The sequence below is a fragment of the Fringilla coelebs genome (assembly GCF_963513975.1).
Source record: "Fringilla coelebs genome assembly, chromosome: 21".
Taxonomy (NCBI): domain Eukaryota; kingdom Metazoa; phylum Chordata; class Aves; order Passeriformes; family Fringillidae; genus Fringilla; species Fringilla coelebs.
This window is the reverse complement of record NC_140047.1, coordinates 8,488,062-8,504,280: the sequence shown is the minus strand read 5'-3', so window position 1 is coordinate 8,504,280 and position 16,219 is coordinate 8,488,062. Positions and strand designations below refer to the sequence as shown.

Below are 16,219 nucleotides of genomic sequence, written 5' to 3'. Positions count from 1 at the left end.
GCAGGGCAGCAGTGGCAGAGCAGAGGATTCACTCTGGGGAGAGGCAAAGGCAAAAGGAGTGGAAGTGGACTGAAACAGCAACAGGAAAATCCCTCTCATGGGCACTGGAGAAATGCATAATTCTGGCAAAGCTCTTTCTCTGTCCTTGACAGGAGCAGCAGAGGTTTTTTATTTACCTTTGGGGTCATGTCACTGTGATTCTGTTTGCTGGGTGGGTTGGGAGGTGGACCTGGAGAGGTTCAGAGGGAAGAGCTGGGGTGGTGAGCAGGCTGGGGCAGACTGAGAGAGGCTCCAGCTGCAATTCCCCCAGCCTGAGCTGTCAGAGCCCCCAGCACACACAGCCCTGTGCCACAGAGCTCCTGCTCACCCTGCAGACCCAACAGCACGTGAGGAGAGGCTCTGCAGAAATCCTGTGCTCACATTTGTGGCCCTGCAGGTTTGGGGGGACTGTCACTGCCACTCTTCCTTTGGTGAGGATTAACTCCCGCTCTGAAGGTCACAAGTGTCGCTATGATATTTTCTGAAAAATCCCTTTGCCAGGATTTTTCTCCTGAGGAGCTGAGAGGCCTCAGAAACTAAATGTAAACAATAATTATCTGCTGCTGTGGAATGCAACAGGTGTATCTTTGATTGGTCTCATGTGGTTGTTTTTAATTAATGGCCAATCACAGTCAGATGGCTCAGACTCTGAGAGCCACGAGCTTTTGTTATCATTCTATTCTTTGCTAGCTTTCTGATGAAATCTTTCTTCTATTCTTTTAGTAAGTTTTAATATATTATCTTCTTTTAATATAATATATCTCATAAAATAACAAATCAGCCTTTTGAAACATGGAGTCAAGATTCTCATCCCTTCCCTCATCCTGGGACCCCTGCAAACACCAGCACACACAGGGGCTGTTCTCAGGCTTTTAATTCCTTGAATTGTGCTCTCCACAGGGTGTTCTTCTTTAATCTGCCCTACGAGTCCATCATGGAGCGCCTGTCCCAGCGGAGGACTGATCCTGTCACTGGGGAGAGGTGAGCACTCCTGCCTCATGTCGAACCTTTTCCTGGCTGCCAGGGAGATGAAAGCACCAAATGGGCTCCTTAGCAATCTAAGGAGCTCAGGAATGCTGTACTCCTGCTCAGGGATTCCTTAAAAGAACAGTTAAAACTTTCATAGCTGCTGAAGCACCAGCCCACCTTCCTGCTGCAGCAGCTCCTCAGAGCAGGGGGGTTTAAATCCTGCTGCCTGAAATGTACAGCAGCAAATTGCTCAGGTCTAACATTTTATCATGGTAACTCAATTGGTAGGGAAAATAATGCTGAGGGAAGGTGTCTGAAACCTAGCCTAAATGCAGATGGTTTTCAGACATTCCCATGGGAATTCTGAAGGCTTCCCAGCCGGGGAAAATGGAAAAGTTGCTGCATTTTACTTCCCCAGGCTCCCTTGATGGTCCTGTCTGCTGGGAGGTATTGATGTGTTTCCTGCTCAGTAGAGCAAACTGGTGTGAGTCACTGTAAGGTTGGTTCCTCTCACTGGTGTCACAGCCCCTGGTCTCAGCAGTGACCTTCAGCATTCCTGCCTTCTCCACCCTTCACTTCCAGGGAACAAGTCACAAATAAACTGATCTTCCCAAATACCTGCTGGAGTTGGCACGTGTTCACAACTTCACTTGTGGCCTGGTTTTATGATTCCCCACACATAAATTTTAAACCCTTAATTTTCCTTTTCTAAAGGCTGAGAGCATCTTATTGCATCAAAGACAAATCCTGAACCCTCCAAGATTAGGGCCATAAGGAGTGGATTTGTCCCAAAGTGATGGATGATTATTCAGACATCTCACTCGAGGTGCAGCATTAACTTGTGACAGCAGCAGTGATTTGCTGTAACTGCTCTCTTTGCTTTAGTAATGAGCAATGTGGTTGTGCAGCAGGAAGGAGCAGGCTGAAGCAAATCATTCCCACATCTTTGCATTTCTTATCATTAGGATTAGGCTGTTCAGTATCTGCTCCACTTCACACGCTTCCCTCTCCCACACTCTGGGGTTTATTCCTCACAAATTCTCCGTGAATTGAATTCTTTTAGGTGCTGGGTCTAATCCTTGGCATGTGTAAATCCTGTCCCTCTGGCTGCAGGGCAGGGGGTGGCCTTCAGCTGGGTCCTGAATGATTCCCATGTGGAAGAACTCTGTCCACATCTGAGCTCTGCAGAGGCACAGGCTCTGCTGTCTCCTTGGTTTTGCTTCTATCCCAAAATATCAGGAATATATCCCAAAATATCCCAAATTTCAGGACATTTATCTGTACAGGAAGAGGGAAAAGCTGGTTTTGTGTTAGGGCAGAGGAGATACTCAGAGTTGGGATTATCAATTCTAACAGGGAATTTAAACACTTGATTGCAAAGGAACTTTCAGAGGTTGTTGGGAGCCTTTGGCAATGCAGGAGCATCACCAGAATTCCTTTGGTGTCAGCTGAGCTGGGCTGTGGCACTGCTACAGGACTCTGAGCATGAAAATCCTCTTTTCTGCTGAAGTAACTGAGGGAAGCCACAACTGTGAATTGAGGCAAGCCAAATTCTGGCATTTGGATAATCAAAATTAACCAAAACCTATCTCAGGTGAATTAACCTCTTTTTACCTTCTGCTACTACATTAAGATGTTAGCAATTAAATGCCTGAGAGCCTTAAACACAAAGTGACAGGTCCCAGCAATGCTGGACACAGGGCTGTGTTTATGTTTAAGGTTAGGTTTTTTAAGATCCCTATTTAAAGGCAGGAATCAAAGATTATGAGTAAAAGATCTGGAAATACTTCTGAACCCAGAGCACTGGGTAATGTAATAGAAAATTCTCCTTGTGTGGAGCAGATGAACACTACCAGCATCCCCTCCAGAGAAACCCTTGGCCTGTGAGAATCCAAGATTCTTGAAGGCAGAAATGACAGATTATCTGCCCTGAAATTCCCAATCTTTGTTTTAAAACCCCAGCCTGGAGCAGAAAGAGGCCAAGGGGCTGTGATGGGTTAGAGCACGGAGTACCTGCAGAGGTGGCTGCTGTGTCCTCAGGCTGAGCTGAAACTCATTTCAGCATTTCTTCTCCCCTGCAGGTACCACACCACGTTCAGACCAGCTCCCACTCCAGAGATCCAGGCCAGGCTCAGGCAGAACCCCAAGGATGAGGAAGAAAATATTGAGAAGCGCCTGAACATCTATTACAGCAATGTCAAAGCCCTGGAGGACTTTTACCAAGATGCTTTTTATGTCAATGCTGACCAAGACCCTTATGTTATCTTTGAGTTCATAGAAAGCTGTATCATTAAGCCCCTGCCATGTAAAAAACATTAGAAGTTTATAATTTAAAGGGATGATTTGTGGAAGAGTTGATTTTAAATTTTTCCCTGTAATATTTGCAGTCTGGTTGCTGAAGTGGCAGGTTATCAGCAGGGAGGGGGAATTCAGCCAAGCTCTGCTAAATCTGAAGCTCACCAAGGCTGAGTGAAGTACAGAGGGTAAGAAATTTGGCTTCAGGGGAAAGTTTTTTGGCTTTTGTTTCATGATGCAAGATATGAAACACTGTGGCTGAGGAAGTCCTGTGTTTAATTTGAATATTTTTTTCTGTTTCTGAATAGTAGTTTTGTCTTCACTACATAAGACCCATGAAGCCAATTTGGATTATTAAAACTGTTAGATGTGTTTGTGTCTTAATTCTCCACCAAAGCCACCCAGGCACTGTCCCTGCAAGCAAACCCTAAAGCAAAGAGAAAAAGAAAGTTCACTGCAGAGCTGGGAGTTTTCTCCACAGTGTTTGAGGTTGGGGGCAGAGGTTTTAACTCCCCTGTTAACTCAGATTGTTTAAAAAGTGCTGACAAACCCTCTGCAGATGCATTGGCCATCCCCATTCTGCTGGGCAGAAAGAACAGCTGGACAGGATACCCAGAGCCATGGAAAACTGATTGCAGCTCCATCACTTGCAGAACCTAATCCAGGACATAACGAGCTGCAGGAGCAGGTGGGTCCCTAAATTCTCTTTTCCACAGCTCCCAGCCTGTGGCTGCTCTGCCTGAGCTGTGCCTGGGCATGTTGGTATCCAGAGTTTCTTTTTTTTTTTCCTTCTCTGGCTGGGTATGGCAGCAATGAAAACTTTTTACCTGGAAAATCTCTGCTGAAAGCCTGCTGGCTGTCTCAGACTCTGGCTGGGGAAATGCACATCTTTAATGCCCGTAAGAAAGGGGAGTGATCTGTGCTGTGGTAGAGAACTGGGTTGGATGCCTCTGGTATGCCTCCCTCTGTTTCTCCCCTCTGTGTGTGTGTGTGTGAATTCCACCTGCCAGGGCATGGGGAAGAGCTTCAGGTTCCTCCTGAAATCCTCAGGGAAGGTGCAGGCAGAGAGAACAGGCTTTTGGGTTTAGGTGACTCCTCTGGTCCTGTTGCTGTCAGTAGATTTGGGTCTCTGTTGTTTTTGGCTGTGTGTGTCTAGATCTATGTGGAGAAATGAAAAATGTACAGGCCAAATTTCCTTCTTGCTCCTGTAGAGTAACTTCAGGTGGAAAGACCCCAGTTGTCCAGTTGGCAATGAGGATATTGTGTTATTTTGTGAGAATTTGAAGTCCGAATTTTCAAAGCTTTTGGGAGGGGAGGGGTGTTGATGGATGGAAATTGGACTCTCTAGCCTTGAGGGCAGCTCTGAAAGTCTCAGAATAAATATCTTTGAATCCTAAGAAAGAAGTCTGAGTCCCTGGTGCCTCTTGAGCTGAGAAACTCCAGCCTGTAGCACCAGGCTGAGGCAGAGACTGCTCCCAGGCACAGGGGCCAGCCAAAACCCTTGTGTTCAGCTGGGCAAGGACATCTTTAGCAGCCCTACCTGTTACAAATGTGCTGGTTGGTGACTGCTTGGGCAGCTGGGTTTTCTGCCATTGCTATGAAGATGTGCTGCAGCATTCATGCATAATTGGGAGCCCTTCTATTAATAATACATGGGAAGCTCATCTTGCTAATATCACCTTCATCTGAGCGCTCCTACTAAATATTTTGATAGATGAAATGGGTAGAGAGTGTATTTAAATACTGTTTGTACTGCAGCTAGGGTACAAAAGGGACAGTGCATCTTTAATTAGACAGGTACATCTGCTTAATTAATTTAGCTGTAAAGCCCTTTTTCCTCTTCATTCTTTCATCTGTATGCGGATGCTATATTAGTTCCGCTCCACTGGTTCCATAGAAACTGAGAAAAAGAGCTCAGTCTCATTGAGATGCACTTGGCATGTCTGGGTAGGAGTCTCAGGTCAGTGGTCAACCCCCAAGGGTTTGCAGCAGGCCTGAAGTGCAGAACGTCAGGGTTAGCAGAACATGCTAATACTCATGTAGAACTCTCCCTCAGAAACAACTAAAACAATTGACATTCATTTAATTACTGTAAACGAAACAGCCCCTGCATGACTTTGCATAGTAAAGCCTGTTAATACCAAAAAGGTTCAGTGGGTGGAAGGAGGAATTAGGCTTTTATAATTGGAATGCAACACTTGAAAACCAATTTGGTAACTAGGCGTGATTTTATTAGCATCTTATTCTGGCAAAACAAATGTTGAGCAATGAGAAAAACAAGGTGAAGAGGAGGTGGTAGGAACACAGCAGGGATCAGACTTTACTGATTGCACAGCTTTGCCCAGGTCTGGAATGGACATCTTCCATCTCCCTGCTTCCCAGAGACACTTTGTGGAGAGGGAGCCTGGAGCTTGTGCTGGAAGTTTTAATAAGTTATGCTGTTAATAATGTAGTTTGGCAATAAGGTCAGTTTGTCCAACTGTTCCACAAAGTTTGGTGTCCACCAGCTCTGGACAGCAGATCCTTCAGTGGTGGAAGGGCACTTGAACACCCCCAGGCAGGAGATCCCCTCCTCCAGCAGCACCTCTGCAGGGACCCCCTGTAGCTCTCCAAGGATTTCCCTGCTCTCACCTTTCCCTGCGAGGCTTGGATGCTGCTCAGGGAATGGAGTTAACCCCAACCTGCTCTGTGGTGAGGGCTCTGAGGAGCAGGGATGGCTTGTCCTCCTCCTCTCTCCCAAGGAATATTTGTTGTCTTTATGTATGCACTGGCAACCACAGTATTTCCTCTCTAGAAATACTCAATAGGATTAGGAGGATGAGGAAACACCAAAGGAAAGGGTGACTGAATGATGAATCCCCTGAGCCATAAGTGAACTGAGGTAAAAGGCAGCAATGAGGTCCCTCACCACCAATCCCAGAGCAGGGGGTGTAATTTGGAGACACAGGACTGGGTCCTTGTGACCCCAAACTCCCTCCTAAATTCCAAGAATAGCACCTAGCACCAAGACACCCTACAGTCCAGAGCTGTTCCACTTATCCATCCAACTTGGATTAGCCAAGGGGGATGATTTCTTCATCCCAGTGGAGGAGGGATTAACTCCCAGTGTGATAGCAGTGTGAGCAGCAAATCTTAAATGCTGTCAGAAGCTCCTCACCAAGGAAAATGACACCTTAGCTCTGGACAAACAGGATCTTTGCCTGGTAACTCTCAGCTGCAAGAATCATAATCCTTTTTAAAAAAAAGAGAGAGCATCAGGAACCATCAGGAACCTTCAGTCTCTGTTGGAATGTTGCTCTCCCTCTGGAGATGAGGGTCCTTGAACAGCCACAGGTGAAGTAGTTGACATCTTCCAACTGTTCACTTGTTTGAGGTATCCTGCAAAACTTGGGCAAAAACTTATGGAGATAAACTCCAATTCTGTGGGATTTGTTCTTTGAACAGTTCAGTTGGTGTCTCAAAACAGACTGAGCCTTGGTAGGAAATGTTATTTTGAGGAGGCAAATCTGATAATGGCAAAATAACGCAAGGGTCTGGCAGCAGGCACTCGTTCCTCGCCCCCCTTCCCCGTGAGGTGACAGCAAGGTTTGATCAGGACAAGAGCAGGACCAACCCCTGTGTGCCCAGAACTGCCCCTCGCAAGTCTGAGGCATAAAAACATTCCTGGAGCAGCCTCAGCACTTGCTGGGCAGCCAAACCCACTCAGGTCAGCACCAGGGGTTAAATGTTACTGAGTGAGGTGGGCTCTGCTATTCTGGCTAAAAATGCACTTAGGGACAAGTGCTGGTTTACACAAAAATGAAATTCCAATTCCTCTGTACCTGTTGTCAGGTCAGGGTGAAGAGTGAAAGCTTTTGCTAAAGGATCTCCACTGGCAGGTAAAGACAACATTGTTGGCTTTAAAATTCCGTTGTCCCAGAAGTCTGAAACCAGGTTAAATAAACTGGCAATGGCAGACTGAGCACCTAGTGCCGTGAAAGACAGGGAAAATAAACATTAATGCTGCAATGTTAATGTGAGGTGTGCTAGAGCTTCTCCATAGCAAAGCATTAAAACAGTCCAGGGATATTGAAGAGAACTGCAAGAAATGATCAGCAAGAACCAATCTAATCTGTTGTCAAGTGAACCTTTGGGTCAGCCAGACAAACATTTCATTAGCTCAGGATATTTTTATGGTGTCTAAGCCACGGCCAAAGAAGTGTTCTTTGACTTTTTCTGGAAGCACTGGGACAGGACTCTGCAGGGCTCCCTCCCCTTCTCCACAGGCAGGAACTGGAACATTTACTGATGAGCTGTCACAGCTGCCAGGGCAAGGACCTGCAGCCTCTGTTTAAAAAGCCTTCTCAATCACCACGAACAAACCCCTACTCAGCTCATATGAAAATGGATGTTCTGTTCCCCCAGACCCCATCAGGAGTTTTGTCCCAGGTACCAAAGCTGGCCCCAAACTCACACACATTGGGTATCAAGGTTACTCCTTGTTTTACTGGATACCAACACGAGCTACACTTCCCTTCTCTCTGCAGACACACTGAAGTAATTTCAATTTTCAATGCACAGCAATAAAAAACTAAATGTTTCTTTAATACAATTATGGTATCACTTCCAAGGATATTTACAAACAAGGCTAATTATTTTACAGATGAATGTGCTTCTGCTGTTTCTAGGCTACTACAGTAATGTTCTTCTCAGTCAATGCATGATCATGCTTAATGCATGAGACACTGAGCAGAAGGACAGCTGACTTTAATGTTTGCTGAAAAAAAATTTGCTCCTATTAAAAGGTGAAGGAACATTAACAAAATATGCATAGTCATTGAATTGAGGAAACAAGCACCAATCACACATGCACTGGTGGGACACTGAGAGTGTCAGCACAATTCCATGATTTCTCAACAGCTGTAGAGCACTTCCCACACAGTGGAAGTGTCAGGAATCACAGACAGGCCGACACCTCTGCCACTGGTACTCTGCAGAATGGAAATACACAAACTCAGGATTATTTCACAGCATGGATTGAAGTTAACAAGACAAATTGTACCAAGTAACCACACACATTTGGGAGGTATTATTCCTCTAACACTGCATAGGAGGTTGAAAAGGATTCTGCTCTTTGTAGGAACAGATGGGAAAAAAAGATGTTTTTTCAGGACAGTTAGAAGGCAAAATAAGTTTCTGGACTCAGCCACTCGAGATGGAGAGATTCTACAAGAGCCTGGAATGACAGGATAAGGGGGAATGGCTTCAGTAGGGTTAGATGGGATATTAGAAACAAATCCTTCCTTGTGAGTGTGGGCAGGCCCTGGCACAGGGTGCCCAGAGCAGCTGTGGCTGCCCCTGGATCCCTGGGAGTGTCCAAGGCCAGGCTGGAGGGGCTTGGAGCAGCCTGGGACAGTGGAAGGGGTGGAATGAGATGAGCTTTATGGTCCCATCCAACCAAAACCATTCTGGGATACACAAAGAGCTTGAGCAGCCTCCTTGGCCCTACCCAGAGCAGGTCAGCCATGGTGGGTTTGGGGTGCTCTGTTTGTTTGGGGTTTTTTACTGAGCTATTATGAAAAGAAAAACTGTCAGCTGTGAGTGATTATTTGTGTGTCAGATTTGTATAAAACTCAACTGCTGTATGAGGGAGACTCAGTTTAATTGACAGTAGTGTTAATTGGTAATGCTTTTGCTAACTGAGTTTCTCTGGAAAAGAGGATTTCTCTTGGTAGAGGGTTAAGTGAAACCAAAGGCAAATACTTTGGTAAGAGCTGGGAAGGAGTTAGAACTTAGTTCAGAAAAAGAAAGTGGGGCAAGAGACTTAAGAACATTGGAAATTTTATACATATGTATATATATTAGTGTTTAAGCTAATTGCTATTAGTTTTATTATTATTATTATTATACTTTAAAATTATCCTTACTGATCCCAGGCAGCCAATATCACCCTTGTGACTAAAACACTGTTACATTTCTGAGGCAGTTACTCTTCTAGACTTTCAGTGAAATTCATGTAATGGCCAAATTCTCTCATATGGCTGTAACTGGCATCTGCTTCTCTGGGCAAGACACTGGAACCATGGATTATCTGGAGAGTTCCATGTTCTACAGCAAATGCCAGGGTGGTTAAAAAGCAAAGGAGAGCACTGCAAGCTGGAGATTTCTCTACCCACCAAGACCATTCAAGAGGCAGCTCTGCTGTTCCCATCCCAGCTTTGGGAACTGACAGGCAGAAAGGACAATTGCCACTCTGCTCAACCCTCCAGTTCCTTCTCGGTGTCCAGCTGCTGAGGCTTCCTTGGGTGCATTTCCAAACAGCTTTAAACTGGCTCTTCCAGGTGCACTCCTGTTTCTGAGCAGGAATGGGCTCTGGATTTCAGGAGGTTGTAGAACCTGTGATGTTCTATGTACAGGGCTGTGGACAAGGTGTTCTCCCTCCAGGAGAGTCTGTGTTCCTGTCTCTGTATCCTCCCAGGCTGAAGGGAGCTTATGCAGTAGACAAAATACTTTCAGTCTTGACACAGCTTTTCTCTAGAACACAGGAGAATCACAGAAGGTGCAAGGTCCCTGCAATAACCTCTTGATCCATTCAGGATCTGCAAATAAGAAAACAAGTTGTTTAAAGCTGGAGCTAGAGATGAACAGAGGAATGACACCTGAGATACACAAATTCAACAGGAATCCTGGACAGTTTGTATATATTCATGTGCAGGAGTGACTGAGAATTCAGTGAACTCCAACTCTGTTTCTGCCCTGAAATTTCAAGTAATGCCAGTTTAAATTCCACCTCAGCAGGGGACAAAATTAAGGTGAAACACTAAGAGTAAAGTCAGTGAAACTCATTCAAGCCATTTTGTAGATAGAAGTTAAAAAGCCCCAATCCTGCCTTTTTTGGCCCCAGGAACATTTTACCTTCTGGGGTTGGGTGCCGTGCAATGCTGTCGTGAAGCAAACACCTCCTGTACACCAAACTCTGGCAGGACTGGTAGGTTAGAAAGCACCTGTGAAAGGACAAGCAGTTTTATCAAGAGGTTTGGGGTTTATTGTTCTCTCACCTGCTCCTGTGCCCTGATTGGAGGCTGGGTTCTCTTCACAATTTGCTTTATGAGAGTAAAGGCAGTAATGAACCACATTAAATATGAAAATTAGTAATTTATTATTTCAGGTAAACTTTCCAAGTGTACCAAATTGCATATGGACACAAAAATGAAAGGTCAAAAATCAATATATCCCTGACAAAAAAATTCTAGCATACAATAGAGGAGTTGAAAAGCTTGAAGCCCTACTTCACAGGGAAGAACCAGGGTGTCCTTAAGGCCATGACTATTTACCCAAACTAGCACAGAAAACCTGTTAGACACAGCTTTTCTCTGTGACAAACTAGTGACTTGCCACAGCTCCAGTGACAATCTCCATGTACCTCCCACACTGGTACAGGAAGATTTCATTTTTTAAAATTTCAAATTCTAATATTTTATTTTCTAAAATCTCATTTCATTTGTCTGACTTCTCAATGTGCCAATTCTCAATCATTTCTTGTTAAACTGCTTTTGTTTTCAAATGCTGAAGGAGCTTGAACAAACCCTCCTTCAACTGATGTTCCAAAGGATGACTTGTCCTTGATTTTCCCTTGCCTGCTTTCTCCCTGACCCCCTATTTCCCAAAAAAAAGATGCTCAGAAGCATTTTATTATAAAAACACTGTCCTGCTAAGAGAACCAAATCCAACCTCCAGCGCCCTGGCTCTTATGGAAGAGGACAGAAAAAAACTGCAGCATGGCTAAGATGCTTCATGCCTTTTCACTCCAGTGCTAATAAGTGGTTCAGTGAGCTGCTGAAGGATGTTTGAATCATCCAGAGGGGACAAGCTCTGGGTGCCTCAGCCCATTCATTACCTGAGCCAAATGTGGCCGTTGGAGCACACGGCCTGCTTGCGGTCGGTGAAGGGCAGGATCTCCTTGCACAAACTGCAGTGCTCAGGGAAGGTCTGCTTGTTCATCTTCTTCAGGATGTGCCCAATCAGCACCTGGAACACACAGGAGGCACTCAGTGACACAGCCCAGGGTGGGAACACCTCACTGTCATTTCAGAGTGACACATAATAAGCTGGATCCCAAAAAATGGAAGTGTAAGAAATACAATTTATCAGTAAGTATTCATTTATTCTCCTTTTGTTCTCCTAAACATTTCTGTCTCACACTAAAGGGATACAGACCTTAAAAACAGTAATTCCTTCCAAATTTTAAAAGTACTGAAAGAACTGAGATCACACCACTGACCATAACAGCAATGCTTTCCCTCATGCCTATCACAGTGGATGTGCTAAAAAAAAATCCTGTTCAGAAATTACCTGGATGTCTTCAGCAGTCATCTGGGAGTACAACGTTTATAGCAGAACATTTATGTGATCAAATTTGTCTGTGACATTTCAATAGATATAAACCACATCCCAGGGACCTTTTAAAGTGTGACAGCAAACTGAATAGATAAAATACAATTTAGAAGTCGCTTTTCATCGCTATAAAAAAGAAACATGATTCTTCTAAGAAAAGCAACCTTTCAAACTTTCAATTCATAGTAATTGGATGCCAGAACAACCCAGCAGTTGTGCCAGAGCGCTCTCCCAGTGAGTTACTGATGGTCACACTTGGCTGTGATGCCAGGAGGGAGAACACCACACTGCACCAGCTCTTAACATCAGAACTGCAGTGTGACTGACTAGAGGAAATACACCTGAAGTTGACTTGTGTAAAGATGATGGATTAAATAAACTTAGTATTGAAAACAAACATCCCTCAATCAGTTCATGTTCTAAACCCACCAACAGCAGCACAATAACCCCAGTCCTCTGCCCTGTTCTCCAAAAACTCAGGCATCTTTATTCTTTATTGTACCTGATCCAAATTTCAACACCTGTATTTACATTTCCTTCTATTTCACAATATCAACGAAGGACAATTTAAGCTGAATGCTCTACAGAATCTGACTGGCAAGGATGACATGACCACAGCTCTCTTTTCCAGCCCAGCTGTATTTTCAGGAGTGGGGAGAAGGAAGTGACAGTGACACAGAATCCCCCGAGCTGAGGTGCCACTTACTCGTGCTGTTCTGTCATCATAGCCATCATCAGACATTAGGAAGTCACAGACTCCTCTGGTGGGAATGCTGGTGTTCTCTGTAATCCACGTGTGCAGGTAAACTTCTCCCAACACCCGTTTCATGTGTTCTCGTGTCAAGTGCATTTCTACGGCCTCAATCTGTGCCTGTATTTCAAGAAGCTTTTCTACCATTGGCTCACGGCCTCCAGAGTCACTTGACTGATGGAGAGAATCCTCTGCAGTGTCATCAATGTCCACACCTTTGCCTGTGTCCCCCAGGCTCTGCTTGCTGGCTTGTTTTGAAGTTCCTTCCTCTTGATCATCTTCAGTGCTGCCCATCCCAGGGGAATCTGATATCAAGATTTTGGCATCCTCATGTGAAGGTCTCCACGTGACCTCTGTGGGGGCTTTCTGCATTGACTGGTACAAAATCCTCAAGAGAAACAACTTAAACCTCCAGAAGTAAGTGGAACCACAGCTCTCTATCTTTTTATCCAGTGCCTCCTGTAAGAACTGAGGAATGTGCTTATCCTTCAAGATTTTCCAGCGTACAAGATCCGTCAAGTCCACTTGCCTGAAAAGATTCTGAACGGAAGATTCCAAGAGCTGTGCAGCTGCCTCCTCAAAAGTCTTGAGGGTGACAAACTGAACTTGGTAGTTTTTGTTGACGGGGTGCAGCCCGTTGGCCATGCCCTCGGTGGTGATGACCGCCAGGTACGCCCCGCAGGGGCTGACGGCGATCCCGTGAGTCCTGACACAGCCAAACACCTCCGAGAGCTTTATCAGCTGGTGCTCAAACTTTAAAGCAACGTCTGTGAATATGGGGATGAGCTGCCTGACCTTGCCATCGCTGGAGCAGGTGTACACCGTGCCGTTCTGCTTGTCCGCGGTCATGGAGACAATGGGCAAGGAGTGGAGCCCCGTCACGTGGGAGTTGTGCACGTTCAGCCCCGCTTTGGATATCAGCAGGAGGCACCAGAACACGTAAGGGCCTCTGGCAGCCACAACAAGGCTGCAGCTGCATTTCTGGTAGGGGTGGTAGAGAGGGATGCATTTGATGCTGTGCACGGGCAGCTGGTCCATCTCCTGCCACAAGACCACGGGCTGTCTCAGCGTGAAGTAGCCTTTGACCGCCTTGAGGTTGACAGGGATGATCTTCACCGGGCCGTAGGCGCTGCCCACGATCAGCCCGCTCATCTTGCGGTTGTTGTGCTCGTACTCCCACCAGGACAACACGCTGGGGGAGCTGATTCCCGACTCGATGGTGTTGCAGGAAGTGATGGATTCCTTGCCCAGGAAGGGCAGCTGGAACTGCCACACGGCGATGTTCCCGTTCTCAAACAGCACCGCCAGCAGCACGCTGCCCACATCCCGGCACTCGTTGTTGTGCTTCACCTGCTGGGTGGTGCAGATGCCCGACCACTCCATGCGCACCGGGGCCTGCATGCTGTGCCGCCGCTGGAACTCGGGGAAGTCTCCCAGCTCCCCGCAGGGGGTGTCAGCCTTGCACAGTTTGTAACCCGCCTCCAACAGGCGCTCGCCGTAGAGCTCGGTCAGGTCCACCAGCTGCACCCACTGCAGCCGGTTGAGGTTGGCGTGGATGGTCAGGCGGTTGTCCATGGTCAGGGCTGCCAGCAGGCATCTCCCGTTGGCATCACAGCCCAGAGGGGACCAGCTGGAATATTTGAAACCCCGCATGGGTGTCAGGGACTTCCCCTCGGGGTTGAACACTCGGTCCAGCATAAACGTCTGGCTGACGGTGGGATCCACTGAGCTGGCGAATTTCTCCTTACACTCAGCCACCTCCTTCTTTGGGCCGACCTAAAACAGAACAAAAAGAACCCCTAAAACTTGTACCTTTAAATTGTACAACTGGTTTTTTTAGGAAGACTTTCCTGGAATTAATCCCCTCTTGAAACAGAACATCCCCAATCACAACCAACACTACACTGGTGTTGCTTTGATTTTTTAAAGATTTTTAAAGTTTTTTAATGTTTTTATTTTTGTAATGAACTTCTTTCAATCACAACCAACACTACATTGGTGTTGCTTTGATTTTTTTAAGATTTTAAAAGTTTTTTAATGTTTATATTTTTGTAATGAATTTTTTTCAATCACAACCAACACTACATTGGTGTTGCTTTGATTTTTTTAAGATTTTAAAAGTTTTTAAATGTTTATATTTTTGTAATGAATTTTTTTATGTACTTTATGTAAATAATTTCTTGTTTTGCATTCTTTTATAAAAGAAAATAAATTTGATAAACTAGTTTGTTTAGTGTCATTGGAGAGGTATTTCACCCTCCAATCCACTGTCACTTTTAAAAATCTATAAATGTTGAAGTTAAAATTATAAAAGTCCCTTTTTTTACCTTAAAAAAAGCAGCAAGTCTGCATCATGTTGTTTCGTGTCCTATAGCAACACACTGGTTAATTGATGTCACTCCTAAAGACTTCAGCTTCATTAATGCCCTGAATTTGCATAGTTTTGACTCTCAGCTACTGAATTTTTGTCTGCTGAATCAAAGAGCCTGTTTTCATACTTTTGTTCTTTTAAAGATACCTGGCATATGTAAATACTCAATATTTCACCTCCATTCCATATTCTCAGCATTGTTTTGGAAAATAAAATCAGATTCACAACAACAAAAGTATTATTTAATAAGGTATTCACCCACATCTGCCATCTTCATAAAAAGTCAGATGTTCCCCTGAAGGCCAGAGAAATCCCTGCTGCAAAAATCCTTCAGCTTAGGTAGCAAAACAAAGGAAGATTCCTACTTAAAATCGTATTGAAATAACTGTACTGGAGCTCAAGTGATTCTCAGGAAAACTGCAGAACTTTCAGAATCCCTGGACATCACTGGGATACAGTTTTCTCTCTCCTGTGCTTTTAAAATGAGAGTTCTGGGCAGGGCAGGGGCAGCTCCCCAAGAGGAGGATCAGAATCCCAGGATGGTCAGGTTGGAAGGGATCACACTGGGGGAGACGCCAGACTCTCTCTGGTTTCTGCACAGGAAAAAAACTGTTCTCGTGTTCAGGTGCAGCTCTGTGTCTATCAGTTTCTCTTGTCTTTTTGCTTGGCACCATCGTGAAAAACCACAGAATCATCAAAGCTGGAAAAGCCTCTGAGATCATCGAGTCCAGCCTGTGCCCGATCCCCACCTTGTCTCCCATCCCAAGCCCCGAGCGCCACGTCCAGCGGTTCCCTGAACACCTCCACGGCCCGCGGCTCCCTGGGCAGCCCATCCCGCAGTCCGATCAGCCTTCCTGGGAGGAAACTCCTCCTGATGTCCAACCTGAACCTGCCCCTTCAGACATTCACACACATTGACGAGGACGGCCAGGCGCTCACCTTGAGCATGCAGGCGGCGCCGGGCGCGGGCACGGCGGTGCGGTGAATGACCATGTCCTGCCCGCCGCTGTGCACGTCGCTGAGCTGCTCCAGCACGGCGATGCTGCGGGCCGTGCTCACCGACACCCGGTGGTCCTCGGACCAGGCCAGCGGCTCCAGCCCGCTGGCGCCGTGCTGCAGCCGCACCGCCGGCTCTCGCCGCACCGCCGTGAGCCGGAACCCGGCGCTCGCTGCCGCCGCCGCCGCCGCCTCCTCCGCGACCGCCTCGAGCCCCAGCGGCGGCTCCTCCTGCCCCGCCGCCGCCGCCGCTGCCGCCATGTTACCGCCGCCTCACGGGCCGCGCGCACGCGCCGCCGCCGAAGCCCCCGGCGGGCCCGGCCGGGGCTGCCCCGCCGCCGCCTGCGCGCCCCGCGGGCCCGGGAGCGCGGGTTGCGGGGTGCGGAGAGCCCTCACGGAGCCCCCGCAGCGCCGCGGGGTGGGCG

General features: G+C 46.5%; 2 protein-coding genes across 2 annotated transcripts in view; one reads left to right on the top strand and one right to left on the bottom strand.

Moving 5' to 3' along the window:
- The window catches only part of AK8 (adenylate kinase 8), a gene marked incomplete at both ends in the record, with an annotated part of 64,224 nt that extends 60,897 nt beyond the window's left edge, over positions 1-3,327 (top strand). The window contains 2 exons of the mRNA XM_084219855.1: positions 940-1,020; positions 3,090-3,327. Coding sequence (XP_084075981.1) covers positions 940-1,020; positions 3,090-3,327 — 319 coding nt within the window. The remainder of the gene's footprint in view (positions 1-939; positions 1,021-3,089) is intronic.
- Positions 3,328-7,918: 4,591 nt separating this feature from the next.
- Positions 7,919-16,055, bottom strand: GTF3C4 (general transcription factor IIIC subunit 4; the record flags this gene model as incomplete). The annotated part of the gene is made up of 5 exons (XM_084219426.1): positions 7,919-9,881; positions 10,198-10,286; positions 11,180-11,310; positions 12,383-14,203; positions 15,738-16,055. 5 exons carry the CDS (start codon positions 16,053-16,055, stop codon positions 9,817-9,819), a joined length of 2,424 nt encoding a protein of 807 aa, XP_084075552.1. The 3' UTR covers positions 7,919-9,816.
- Between the last annotated feature and the right edge of the window lie 164 nt (positions 16,056-16,219).